Raw genomic sequence first — 15057 nt, forward strand, 5'->3', positions numbered from 1 at the left:
GATACTGCCGCTACTATTTTTCACCGTGTGCATGGTGTTCTTTAGGTGATGCTTAGTGTTGTTTTGGTCCAAACATACCTTTTGGAGTAGTGGACAAAAACTCTAAGTTGGGTTTTTGTTGGACCACAACATATTCTAACACAAGGATCTGATAGATTGTAGTCTGGTCAGGATTTTGTCTCTTTACAGAAAAGGATTCTGGTTTGCAGCCTAACTCCTTGGGCCAAACATCTGGAGAATATATAATATTGTTATTACATGTAAAACAAAAATAGTGATTGTTGAGAATTCTTGCAGCTCCTTCAGTGTAGCTGTTAGCCTTATAGCAGCTGGGGGGCTGACCAGTCTTTTCATTTATTTTGTAATGTCACTGATGACCCACATTTTCTTTTTCCAGCAAGAGTCTTTTAAAGGGCAGGCCTGCTATAGTCATCATAAAGGATTCAGTTATTGGTTGAAAGAAAATAAATGTGTTGATAGAGGTAATTTATTTAAACACCATTGTACAACTCAGTCATGTCAAAGGTCAAACATGAACCAGTTAGTCTGTTGTGAGGAAAGAAGACTTGGACAGAAATAACATCATATCAACATTAAAACAGCTAAAGTAGATTTTATGAACAAATAAGGGAATGCACATATTTTCACACATGTTGGACACCTTACCTAACCAGAGCCTTACATGGGTTTGTACCTAACGATTCAAGTTTCTTCTATAAAAATAATGAAGTATTTTGTATGTTTTGAACTTAACTTCAGCAATAAACAAGAGGAGCAAAAACAGAACATAATAAAAGAAAATATTATTGCCCCGACATAAGAATGAGTCATCTTGTGTAATAAAAAGGCATATTGCAGCCAGCAAGGAGAATCATTTCTAATGTCGGAGGAATACAAACTGAATATTTTAGGCCCAAGCTGGAGCTCATTATTAGTCCTATAAATAGGTGTCCTCGTTTCAGACAGAATTAACATACATCTTCCTCTAATCACTGAAGGTCCCTCTTTATGTCTTGTCTTACAAGATAATTTTCTTAAAGCAATTCTCCCACAGGACTGGAAACATATATTGCACTTAAAAGATGAAAACCCCAAAGTTCTCTTATCGGCTTATCAAGTGAGTAGCTCTATTAACAACCGACTGTCTAACCACTCAGTGTATCATTATCAAAACTTTACCTTTCACCAGATTAAAAAACTTTGTCTCCATCTACTGGAGTTTGTAAACAAGACAACACAAATTACAGAATAATCTGGCTCTGTAAAATGATAGCCCTGCTTCTTAAGTGTTTTAAAATATTGTCATATTACAGCTACAACTTTAGTGTATTTTATTAACTTTTTCTGTGACAGACCAACACAAAGTAGCACATAATTGTGAAGTGGAAGGTATATTATACATAGTACTTACTATTATTTTACAAATACAAAACGGTTAAAAGTATGGCGACCATTGATATTTCACTTGATTTACTCTGATTTCCCCAAATAAAGTAGTAAGTAGCATCCGTCTGTGTAATTTGATCTCATCATAAATACAGCTGTTCTGTGAAGGCCTCAGAGGTTTGTTAAAGAACATGAGTGAAGACCAATGGATACAGCAGACAGGTCAGGGATGAAATGTGGAGATGTTTAAAGCAGAGTTAGGTCATAAAACAATATACTAACCTTTGAACAGCTCACAGGGCACTGTTTAACCTATCATCCAAAAATCAAAAGACTATGAAACAACTGCAAAAAGAGCCTTAATCAGTGAAGCAGGCAAGACGCCTATGCTAGCTTTGGATGAGCTGCAGGTATCACAGCTCAGGTGGGGGGAATTTGTTGAAAGAACTACTAGTTATGAACTCCACAAATATGCTGTTTATGCAAGAGTGTCAAGAAAAGGCCATTGCCCCATTTGCAGTTTGTGTCTTGCTTTGTAGGGGACACAGCAGTTAAAGGAAGATGCTCTGGTCTGATGAAACCTAAATCTAAGTTTTTGGGCTAAATGTGTAATAAAGTTGATGGGAAGATGGATGTAGCTAGATATAACGCAATCCTGGAGGAAAATCTGTTAGACGCTACAAAAAACTTGAGACTTGGGTGGACATTCACTTCCTGGCAAGACAATGATCCTTGGATCGCGCTGAAAGATGCCAAAAGCTCTTCTTGAAACATACAGAACAGAAATTACTTTTGCACAAAAAGTCAAATCCTGAATCACGTTTTGTATCCTGTACTTTATAACGCATTGTGCTAACATCTAGTTAAAATGCGGTGCTCCCAATTTGCACATTGGTGATGTTGTCCTCAGTTCTGCTTTAAAAACTCTTCCTCACAAATTTAAAGTTATTTACCATGCTGCCATCCACATTCTGACTGTGGCTCCATTTAACACCTGTATTCCCTCATTTAAATTTTGCAGAAAAACTTATTTTCTTCTCATTAACAGAACTCTCCTTGGAAAAACATCTTCTTGTCATCAGTCACTAATATCTTAACCCTAATTGATAGATCCTCCTGGACTTCACTCTCTTTTAAATATTTTTTTCTTTTTTACAATTTCCCAAGAATGCTGTGCTTTAGCTACTCCCCTTATTTTTACTTGGCCCATATATCAGATGTGCACCTTAATCTTTTCTAGTGTTTTATGGTGTAAAATTATTCGTTTTCTCATGTTACTGCTGTTTTGTGGTAGAGAATTGTATCAACACTATATATGTTTCCACCGCGTATTGTTTGATTTATGTTTATTCACTGCACAACAGTGCCATGTGTGCTGATTCTGGGTGTCTGATCTTCCTGATGTCAGTGGGGATGGGAAAGTGCACTGACTTCAGTGTTTCCTTCTCAGATGACCAATCAGCTTGCTTTTTTGATAAGGCAATCTAACGATCAAACCACACTAGGATCAATTGGACTTTGATCACACTCACCCCAACATACAAACACACTAAAACATAGCATAACAAAAACCAAACCCTGTATGCATTGATCAGAACTTCTCTCACCAAGCAGTCTTCCATAAGCAGTGCAGGTATGACCTTATTTTCTTTCTCTTTTTCTTGGTCTGAATGTTCTATTGAACTCTGTTTCCTATTTGTCTCACCAGGACAGATATCAACTCCTTCCCCCACAACCATCAGAATGGTTTTACTGGGAAGGACAGGAAGTGGTAAAAGCTCCACCGCCAACTCCATCCTTGGCCGGAAGGTCTTGGACCTAAAGCTCAGCAGTCCCTCGATCAGCCAGCGCTGCCACAGGGCCAGTGGAGAATTTCGTGGCCGGCAGCTGCTGATTCTTGACACTCCTGGTGTACTGGACACTCATCAGACTTTGCAGGAGATGCAGCGGGAGCTGAGAAGGAGCGTTAGCCTCCTCTTCCCCGGACCACATGCTTTCCTGATTGTTATCCACATCAGAAGGTTCACTCAGGAGGAGAAGGAGACGTTGCAACACATCAAAGAAGCAATGGGCCCCTATGGTTTGAGCTTCTCTGTGGTGGTTTTTACCCACGGAGACCATCTGGAGGAGGGGACATCCGTGAAGCATTGCCTGATAGACCAGTGTAAGGACCTGGCTGAGCTGGTGGCTGGAGGTCGTGGCAGATACTGTGTCTTCAATAACCAGAACCTTAATAACAAGGAGCAGGTCTCCGAGTTGATCGCTTTGGTGGATGGCATGATGCAAGATAACAGAGAGAGTTACTACAACAGCAAAATGCTTCAGAAAGCAGAGGAAGATCTGGCTCGTCGACTGGAGGAGGAGAGGAAGCTGCTTACTGAAAAGAATGAGCTGCAGAAGCAGGACAATACCCTCAAGGACTAGTATAAGAAAGAGCTGGAGATGGTTCAGCAGAAAAGCAAAAAAGAGATGGAAGAGCTGAGGACAAAACTGGAACTGGAGAAAGAGAAGGAGGAGGAACTGGCCAAAAAAAGTCGCAAGAGTTCATGAGATTGACAGAGATGGAGAAGAAGAAGAGAGAAGCTATTCAGGAGAGGCTCGATAAAGTTACCAAAATGTTGGAAGAGCAGGTTGAGCGGGAGGACAAGTTAAGACAATCCATGGAGGAGAAGATCTTAAAGGACAGAGCGGAAAATGAAAAGAAAGAGGCAAATGGAGCTTCAGCACATCCAAATGGAGCAAACTCTCAGACAGCGAGAGGAGATGGAGAGAGACGCTCTGCAGGGAGAGCTAGACAAACTCTGCCAGAGGCTGGAAGAGCTGACCAGAAAGGAGGAGGACAGGAAGACACAAATGCAGGATGTTCTCAGACAGGAGCTGGAGGAAAGACAGAGGGAACTGGAAGTGCAGATGGAGCACCTGAAGACGGAAAAACGAAGAACTGAGGCCTTCAAACGGGAGCTGAAGTTTCTGAAAATCAAGATTGAGCAGCAGAAAGAATGCGAGGAACACTTGAAAAAACTCCTGGATGACAACCTGCTGAAGGAGAGGGAAAACTGTGACAAGGAAATATCCTCACTGAAAAGGCTGTGTGGCCAAAAGTGTGCTCAGATACTTGAGACGGGATCTGCAGAGATCCCTTGCAGAGCGAGAAGTGTTGTTGGATACGTGCAGGAGATGGGACTGCTGGGTCTAAACGTAGCTCTGGAGAAAGTCGGAACTCCGTGCTGCATACAATAAAATGTTAAAACTATGCTGATATACCTATTGCTGTGATGGTAAAATACATGGGGCCTGTGCAAAATCGGCTGCAGAAGCTGTGTTGTATTTTTAAACCAGCTTGTCAGATCAAGAGACTAAAGTGAAATATTTTTTGGTTGTTCTTTGCAAAATAACAAAGAGCATGAATCTTCTATTGTTTTGCTACAGATTCTCAATTAGATTGGGGTGTTGACTTTAATAAGGCGATTCTAACACAATTATGCTTTAAACAAATAATTTGTGGCCTCAAACATGTTTTATTTTACGATTCTTCAATATTTGTCATCACATACACTCTGGCCAGCTTTTCTTTCTCTGCCAACAAAAGGTTACCACAGCATATTGGTGCCACCACTATGCTGCAGGGGATGATGAGTTGGGGGTGATGTGCATTGTTCCCCCACATGTAGTGGGCGTTTTCTATTTCTACTGGATGCACTCGATTTTATTTTGAGGTATCAGAATAAAAGGGGCTCAGTACAAATGCATGCCTGATTTTTCTCGGTCTCCCACACAAAATTCTAATAAAATACGCTGAAGCGAGTGGTTGTGACATGACAAGAAGAGAAAAAAGCGAAAGCACAAATTGTTCAAGGGATCTGAATACTTTGCAAGATACAATAAACTTCCTGTATTTGACTGAAACATTTACCCAGTGTTAGGAAAATGACTACCCACGTGGGAGAAATTTCATTCCAACAAATGGATGTGATTCCTGTGTGTGTGTGTCCTAAATCAGCAAATGGACAAACTCTCAGAAATGATGGAGATAATCTGATTATGAACTCCCCACCCTCTGCCGTGTACTGTACTCCCTGTGTCCCTCATTTAAATCTGTACTCAACCAAACCCAGTTGCCATTATTTAAAGAACACACATCTCTCGAGGGCTGCTTCTGGGTTGTTGTTGTTTTTTTTTACACAAACTGTGATCTGGGCATTACCCCCTGTTTATTCTACAAACAATAAAGTCAGCTTAAATATGCGATATGTTTTTTAATGTCTCTGCAAATGTGTTTGTCTTTGAGTATGCTTGTGTTACTAATGTTGTCCTTCAGACTGGAAGTGTGATCCATAAACGGTGAGTAATCTTCTCAAAAATAATAAAAGCTGCACAGTATGTACAGGGGTTGGACAATGAAACTGAAACACCTGGTTTTAGACCACAATAATTTATTAGTATGGTGTAGGGCCTCCTTTTGCGGCCAATACAGCATCAATTCGTCTTGGGAATGACATATACAAGTCCTGCACAGTGGTCAGAGGGATTTTAAGCCATTCTTCTTGCAGGATAGTGGCCAGGTCACTACGTGATACTGGTGGAGGAAAACGTTTCCTGACTCGCTCCTCCAAAACACCCCAAAGTGGCTCAATAATATTTAGATCTGGTGACTGTGCAGGCCATGGGAGATGTTCAACTTCACTTTCATGTTCATCAAACCAATCTTTCACCAGTCTTGCTGTGTGTATTGGTGCATTGTCATCCTGATACACGGCACCGCCTTCAGGATACAATATTTGAACCATTGGATGCACATGGTCCTCAAGAATGGTTCGGTAGTCCTTGGCAGTGATGCGCCCATCTAGCACAAGTATTGAGGCAAGGGAATGCCATGATATGGCAGCCCAAACCATCACTGATCCACCCCCATGCTTCACTCTGGACATGCAACAGTCTGGGTGGTGTGCTTCTCCGGGGCTTCTCCACTCCGTAACTCTCCTGGATGTGGGGAAAACAGTAAAGGTGGACTCATCAGAGAACAATACATGTTTCACATTGTCCACAGCCCAAGATTTGCACTCCTTGCACGATTGAATCCGACGTTTGGCATTGGCATGAGTGACCAAAGGTTTGGCTATAGCAGCCCGGTCGTATATATTGACCCTGTGGAGCTCCCGACGGACAGTTCTGGTGGAAACAGGAGAGTTGAGGTGCACATTTAATTCTGCCGTGATTTGGGCAGTCGTGGTTTTATGTTTTTTGGATACAATCCGGGTTAGCACCCGAACATCCCTTTCAGACAGCTTCCTCTTGCGTCCACAGTTAATCCTGTTGGATGTGGTTCGTCCTTCTTGGTGGTATGCTAACATTACCCTGGATACCGTGGCTCTTGATACATCACAAAGACTTGCTGTCTTGGTCACAGATGTGCCAGCAAGACGTGCACCAACAATTTGTCCTCTTTTGAACTCTGGTATGTCACCCATAATGTTGTGTGCATTTCAATATTTTGAGCAAAACTGTGCTCTTACCTTGCTAATTGAACCTTCACACTCTGCTCTTATTGGTGCAATGTGCAATCAATGAAGACTGGCTACCAGGCTGGTCCAATTTAGCCATGAAACCTCCCACACTAAAATGACAGGTGTTTCAGTTTCATTGTCCAACCCCTGTATGTGTTTGCTCTCTCTGAGCAGTGTATCAGACAAACAACTAAATAGGCTGGCTTCAAACATAGCCTGCTTTAAATGTACTCTAAATGTACTCATTTTTAGGATCATTTTAGTGAAATCAATTAAATTGCTTAAATAAGTCTGTTAGTTTCTAACTTTTATGTCTTAGATTTCATACCTACAAGCTCAGGTTGATGTTAACAATCAAGTTTCTTGGATGCAGAAGAACAGACAGGAAGTTAATATGTTAACTTAGGTTTGGGAGCAGGGCCCTGTCTCAACCACACCTCTAATTACCCAGCAGTCTACTCAATCCCAGTTCACCCATCTTTCACAGGCTGTCACCTTCTTTCAACCCCACCCTCCCTTACCCTCAAACCCATCTCACCTCATCTCTCTTCCTCCTGTTTATCCTCTTCATCCTATCACCTTAATCGTTTTCCCTGCTTCCAAGTCTCATTCTTAGTCTCTATTCACTCCTCTTTGTTCCAGATTTGGGAAAAACCATTTCCTGAAGACTGCACCCCCACGCTGATTTTCTTCTTCTCCTAAGCCTTTATTAGTCTCCCCAGATGACTCATCCTCACACCTAATCCATCCCTCTCCTCGCTCTCTTCCTTCATTAAACCTTTGAACTCATTTCTTTGTGGCGTGGTCCTTGCCAGTGAAAGGTACTATTATGATTTAAATACACATTCACTGTTTCATTCATGACAACACATTTGCCTTTTAAAAAGAAACAAAATAAGAACTGTTTGTGCTTAAGGCATGAAATCTTACTCAAATGATAATTTAATAAATTCTAGTTTGATAAGGTGCTATGCAAATGTTGTTACAGTTATTTACTTTCAATAAGTTAACAAATTTACTTACATTACAACTCATAGGAACCTATCAGCTTTACTGATCTATGCTGGACACTGCACACAACCATTGAGAGTAACAGCTGGCTGGGCAAGCGCCTTCTGGTAAATAGTCTATGTAGGTTTTGCCCGCAAAAGAAGTATTTAAATATGTAATACCCTACAAAAGTCCCCTTTCTATTGTCTTTGCCATCTTTATCATAACTCTGTAACACGAAGAGACGTTTTAATTTAAAAATGAGTGGGATAATAAATATACCAACTATTTCTTTCACAGCTAAAATAGCTTGCTGCCTCCCGCCTTCCTCATGTGACCACCTGCCCGGCGCTTCTCAGAGCTGTGTTTGGGCAGTCAGCTGGTTGTGTTGGCTGTCCCCTGTAGATCAGCTGTGCGCTCATAGCAGCAGCACAGATTAGTCTGACCTCAGCATGCTGCGCCATCCCCACTGTGACTGCGTGCGGCTTTTTACCTGGTAATAAAGCCTACCTTCTACTTGTCCTGCAGTTTGCCATGCGGTCCTGCGTGGATCTGGACAATGAATAACACCACCGGCTTGGCGCTGGTTGGAGCGGGCAGCCGGGAGGACCCTCCGGCGCACAGAGCTCTTATTGGATGCGTCCTGGTGCTGCTCATCATTTGGACGCTTTTGGGCAACATGACCGTGTGCGCGGCCGTGTATCGCTATCGCCACCTGCGCGCCAAGGTGACCAACATCTTCATCGTGTCTTTGGCTTTGTCGGATCTCCTGGTCGCGGTGCTGGTGATGCCGTGGAAAGCCGCGGCCGAAGTGGCCGGCTTCTGGCCGTTCGGCGGTTTCTGCAAGACATGGCTGGCCTGCGACATTATGTGCTCCACGGCCTCCATCCTCAACCTGTGCGTCATCAGCGTGGACCGATATTGGGCAATCTCCAGCCCGTTCTGCTACGAGCGGATCATGAACAAGAGGGTTGCCTTCGTTATGATCGGTGTGACTTGGACAGTTTCCGTGGTGATCTCCTTTGTTCCGGTGCAGCTGGACTGGCACCGGGCGGAAATCAGTGACCCCGGCGGGCGTCATACAACCCCACACGTGGAGATCACCGAGGGAAGTTGTGACTCCAGCCTGAGCCGCACTTACGCGATCTCTTCCTCCCTTATCAGCTTCTACATCCCTGTTGTGATCATGATCATCACCTACACCCGGATCTACCGGATAGCGCAGACGCAGATCCGGGTAATATCATCCTTGGAGCGCGCGGCGGAGCACGCCCAGAGCTGCCGATCACACGTGCCTGACCTGTTCCCGCACATGTGTACAGAAATCGGAGCCAGCTCCTACCAGTCTCGCATCAGCATCCACCCTGATACCCAGTGCCCCAACCAGTCACACCGCGAGCTCAGAGTCTCCATCAGAAAAGAGACCAAAGTACTGAAGACACTGAGCATCATAATGGGTGTTTTCGTCTGCTGCTGGCTGCCCTTCTTTATCCTGAACTGCGCTCTGCCCTTCTGCCCCGGACCGGGGGCTCCGGGAGCCCACCGCGGCCCCTGCTGTGTCAGCGAGAAAACCTTTGATATCTTCGTGTGGATCGGATGGAGCAACTCCTCTTTGAACCCAGTTATTTATGCGTTCAACGCGGACTTCAGAGACGCATTCCTGCGCCTGTTGCGCTGCCGCGGTCGAGGCTTCCTGTCGGCGGTGAGCACAGCGGTGGAGACCATGATTGCGAGCAACGAGGCTGGGCAGCATAGGCGGGACAGCACCCTGAAGGCCAAGCTGAGCGTGTCCACGAACACGCGGGGGAGTCAGGACAGCGGGAACACCACGATGGCCGTGTTTTATCACGGAGGGGCCACGATGGAGCAGAGGACGGACACTGAGGAAAGATATGACAAAGACCGTCTGACACAGATACCCAGATAAATTTAAAATCTATATACACACTAGTTTTCTTTTAGCCGTTTTTATTAATATTTAATGGTTTTGACTATCAAACTAATTCAAGCTAAGAAACCTTAGATTTATTTTTCACTCGGTAGACTAAAAGTATGGGGGTCCACAAGTGTCACAATTTAATAAAAAACCAAAATAGTCATTAAATGATTGTTTAGAATGTTTCCTGAACTAATCAAAACAAATATGTGGATGAACAGGAGTTTAGGTACATTTTTGATAAAATTTTAATAAAAACAAAAAAAAATTAGAATAGAATATAAATATCCTTTATTGTGCCACAGTGGGGAAATTAATGTCAAATGTAATTTTCAACAAAATTTTAAATTGTTCACTCAGGGTATCAGCATGCACTTAGGCTTTGCATTATGTATGTGACAAAAACAAATATAGTTCAGTTTATTGAGAGTAAACATTGCTGATAAACTGGTGAGGCAACAGGTTTTTATTTTTCTAACATTTTTCACATTCATCTTCTATATCGCTTATTCCATAGTGGGTCTTGGTGTGGGGGAGCTGGTGCCTATCTCCAGCAGTCTACGGGTGAGAGGCGGGGAACACCCTGGACAGGTCGCCAGTCCATCACAGGGCAACACAGAGACATACAGGACAAACAACCATGCACACACTCCCTCACACCTAAGGGCAATTTAGAGACACCAATTAACCTAACAACATATTTTTGGACTGTGGGAGGAAGACGGAGTACCCGGTGAGAACCCACGCATGCACGGGGGGAACCCCCTGGCCGGGAGTCGAACCCAGGACCTTCTTGCTGCAAAGCAACAGTGCTTTCACTATGATGAAAAAAAGAAATTAACATCAGTTTATACGTTGTAGTCCTATTCATTCTACATTCAGCTTTCTGTTGTTGACTTTCCCAAATCCCGTTAAACTGTGTATTTTAATACTGGACATATTATTTTATGTGGTACTAAACAAAAAGCAAATAAGAGAAAACCAAAGAACTCGTTGAAATGCAAACCCAAACAAATTTGTTAATATGAAGAAGGAAAAATAAAACAAGGCCCCCACACTTAAACAAGACTTGAGCTGTGTCCGTCAGCCTCCTTAGCATCAGAAAATGTTTTTGTTATAAAAACTGCTAGTAACAATCCAATAAAAAAAAAAATCTTTATATGAATGACATTTTAATATCAACCTAACTTCAGTAGTGGTTCAAACTTTTAGGTTACATATAACTAATGATGCATGATCTCCTATTTAATAGACAGATCATAAATTCATTACCTCAGACAGCCACTCCTGTTTTTTTCAGTTTTTTTTCTGAACTTACTGTGGTTCGCCAGTAGGTGGCAGAGTATGCAATAACACACCAGAATTAGAATAGAAGTAGCTTCTATTCAAATATATCATCCTCGCCCACACATGTAACAAAATATTACTTTTGAACTGTCCACTGTAGTGACCTACATACAAGAAAGGATTAATTAAATACATAATTATTAAAATATATAACAAAGAAAAATATTTATTATATTTACAAAAGTAGTTTTATGATTTTCTTTTTATTATTTCATGGTCATGTGCAGCAGTTCAATCATTTATTTTATCTGTCAGCCTTTACCATCAAAGACAAACAGTGCTCCAGTCACTAGTCCTCTCAAAAGCCACCTTTTGTTCTGTGATCTACACCTTTATTACCCCATGCAATCAACTGCAAAGTCCCGACACTGAAAGGAGGGTTGAAGTTGATCAACCATTGTTTTGCCTCTAATCCACTTCAGGAGGTTGTAATAAACCCATAACCCTGTATGGGGTAGTACAGGATTGTGAAACAATTGTGACAGGGTACAGGGTTTAGTCGGCGAGTTTGCAAAGAATTGAGACATCGTATCATTTTCAAATGCCCATCTAATCTGAGAAATGTGTTGATTAGAAGAATTGGAAGCAGATACTATGTTAAGGATGGTTAGCAACAACTCTGGCTTTTATTTAAAGCAGTGAATGCCTTTGGACAGCATTCATCAGTATCGAGACACAGAGCTCGGCCCTGGGGAAATCCCATGGAGGAAAACCCTCCCTGGGGAAGACTGCATAATAACCACCCCATTTTGATTCCACAATCCCAGCTGCATGATCTCAAAGCTCACATGGCCCATTATTTTAGGGGTATGATTTGAAAGGAAAAAGTGGCCTGTAATAGGGGGTTCGTGTTTATTGTGTACCTATGATGTGAAAGTGGGTAACGTAATTGGTTTTAGGCTGGCTTACTGTGTAGGTTAACCAATCAGATATTAGGACCACAAGAACCGTTTAAATGGTTTCACTGAGTATTTAAATAATAAAAAATAAAATAAATAATGAATAAATAATTATATAGGATTTTAACTGATTACTTAAAATTCTGAATAATGAATTCAATAAATAATACATTTAATAATTAAGAATTGATTTTAAATTGCACATATTGCTACTTTTATTTATCTATGATATATAAATATTCACTTAATCATGTAAGTATTTATTATGTTGTGGCACTTTTAGCTCCCTATACAAATGATTGAACAGCACAACTGCACTAAAAATATTTTCACAACTCACCTGTTTATTTAAATCTTTAAACAAAGAACAAACCAATCATTAACTTTCTATCAATGGACCCAAATCCCGTTCTTCAAATAAATTTGACACTAATCACAAATAACATCAGATGTTGTTCATAAATATGCCAAACTCTTCCCCGTACTGTGATCTTCTTATTTGAACCAAAGTTTTCAGAAGGATTTATGTGTGGTCTTTGTTTGCTGGCCAAGCAGGGCTGGATACTCATGTTGAATTGTTGTCCCAAAGTTCATCTTGTTCTTGTCTCTCATCTTTTCCTGTATCACTGCTCAGAAACTGGCAATAGTGTGCACTTTCATTTTTTCTTCAACCTGGAAGGGTAATGGTAGAGAAAGAGAGAAAAGTAATAAACTTAACTCACACATAGACACCCATTAAAAACCTGTCGTATTTCCACCGGTCTGCTCCAACAGATGCCACATTCCTTTTGATTGAATTTAAAAATAAAACTTTGGAAAACTGTCTTCAAATTTCTTGCTTCAGCCTAGCTTGGGACTATGGTGTGACATCTTAAAGTTTACATTTTAAAAATACCCCCTTTTAAATTCTGGGCACAGTTACACTGGAGAGTATACGGATTATTGATTGCTTCAGTTGTACCTTTTGGTCTTTCTTTAGTAGGTAAGATTTAATTGCTTGAATACATAAGTGAACAGAGTATTTGTCGGCTTCTGAAAATTCCCAGCAATACAAATCCGCGATACCAGATGTGATAAGAGAGATGACTATCTCCTAATCAGGCTTTTTATGTTGGATAAGTATCACTCTCATTTCAAATTTAAGCTTTCAACTTTGTTTATTAGTCTTATCAGGACTGTCTGAACTCACTCTGCTATATGGCATGAGAGGTCATCAAGTAGAGACGGGTCCCCAAAAATATACAGTGTCTGGGCGAAGGGCATGTCACATCCTATTAGGCTCTGTAATATTATTGTGACTCTCAAGCCAGACGTCTTGTATTTTTTGACAGCTCTACAGCATATTATTCAAGGTGCTTTCCTTGTTTTGGCATCTCCAGCAGTCTGAATTTTGCTTTAACATGACTATATAGGTTGGCAAGTAAGATGATTATCTGGGTGTTTGATCTCCAGGTCCTTGAAGAACTCTGTCCTTGGGCAAGACTCTAAACCTAAACTTCAAGACCCTAAACTCCAAACCTTTAGCGGCCTCTAGCAGGTTTTCTTCCAGGATTGCCATGTAATAATCTCTGTCCATCTTTCAATCAACTTTGATCACCAGTCCTGTCTCTACTAAAGAAAGGCATTCTCTCACCATAATGCTACTGCTTTGGACATAAATAGCGTAGCTCAGGGTGATCTGTAGTGTGAGTTTTCCACACTACAGATGTAGGCCACAAAGTTCAGTTTTGGTCTCACGTGGCCAGAGTACCTTCCTCCTTATGTTTGCTGTGTCTCTTCATAGCTTGTGGAAAATACATTATAAAGTTTGCTGAAAAAAATTAAAATAAGGTTGAAAGGTGCCATAGAGGCGTAGACCACTGACTGCTGGCATTTCACCAAACTATAATAATCCCATTAAGCATCACAGTTTGTACGAGTTTGTACAAAGTTTATAGAAACATTAAAGTTATTTATACTGATTCATAAAATCATATATTGCGGTTTTCTTCTGCTATTTTCGTGGATTTATATGCACGTTCATTTATTTAGATATGCTTGGAATTAATTGTTGATTTGCCTATAATTGCATTGAGTTTTTACAGTGAAAGATTTCTCTGTTTAGTCCTCAGGGGCAAATGTGGCTCAGAGGATAGAGAAGTCCTCTTGCAAGTGGAAGGTTGTGGGTCTGATTCCAGCTTCCACCTGTCACATGTAGATATACCCCTGGGCAAGGCACTCAATCTAAAGTTGTCTTCCAAGCTGCACGTTGGTGTATGACTGTGTGTTTGTTATTGGGAATGAGTGAATGTGGGTCTAGTTTGAAAAGCTTTGGGTGGTCAATATGACCGGAAAATGCTAGATAAATTTAGGCCATTAGTTTTTTCAGCAAATTAATAAAACCTTTGGATACAATTTACTCATAGGGTTTTTAGTACAGGCAAATTAAAGAGTACCTTTGCATTCTCTTCCCACTCATGCAGAAGGACGCATTACATGTCCTTTCTTTTTTCTGAATCTGCAGAAATGGGATTATATAAGTAACTCACAAGGGCATCCATCTGTTGAGCTGTATGGTAGACACACTGTGCACTCTGCTTACCTCCCTTCTAAACCTTGAAAGAAACCAGCATGAATAATTTGTACCTTGAGGTTGTTACTGTGAAAGATGTCCAGACCAGTGAGAACATAGAAGCTTTTATGCTGACAACACTCAAAAACCCAAACAGTGATTCCACTGAGAGGCCATTGCAGCAAAGTGGGGCGAAGGAGTGGAGCTCCCATTTGCTGCTCACAGATCAACTTTCTACTTACTAACAGAGATCACTTTTTCTTTAATGTGACCTCTTTGTTCTGGTTAAATATGAAGCATGGTGCTCTGATTAACATAAGACAGAAGCACTGCTGAAGACTTTAAAGATTATTATTTCTTTTCTTGTTCATTGTGTTGCTATGATCACAGAAAAAAAAAATCTCTCAACTTTTTAGATGACTGTTTTTACAACTCAAAATAGAC

The 15057-nt window shown here is 41.3% G+C and overlaps 2 protein-coding genes across 2 annotated transcripts; both read left to right on the forward strand.

Annotated features, from left to right (window-relative positions):
• The first annotated feature begins 3129 nt into the window (after positions 1–3129).
• LOC124868798 (GTPase IMAP family member 7-like) lies at positions 3130–3810 on the forward strand. Its single transcript, XM_047366381.1, has one exon. The coding sequence runs from the start codon at positions 3130–3132 to the stop codon at positions 3808–3810; it is 681 nt and encodes a 226-aa protein (XP_047222337.1).
• Positions 3811–7942: 4132 nt separating this feature from the next.
• On the forward strand, positions 7943–10362 carry LOC124868042 (D(1) dopamine receptor-like). Its single transcript, XM_047364814.1, has one exon. It carries the CDS (start codon positions 8440–8442, stop codon positions 9805–9807), a length of 1368 nt encoding a protein of 455 aa, XP_047220770.1. The 5' UTR covers positions 7943–8439; the 3' UTR covers positions 9808–10362.
• The last annotated feature ends 4695 nt before the right edge of the window (positions 10363–15057 follow it).

Source organism: Girardinichthys multiradiatus, chromosome 5, assembly GCF_021462225.1.
Source record: "Girardinichthys multiradiatus isolate DD_20200921_A chromosome 5, DD_fGirMul_XY1, whole genome shotgun sequence".
NCBI classification, from domain to species: Eukaryota; Metazoa; Chordata; class Actinopteri; order Cyprinodontiformes; family Goodeidae; genus Girardinichthys; species Girardinichthys multiradiatus.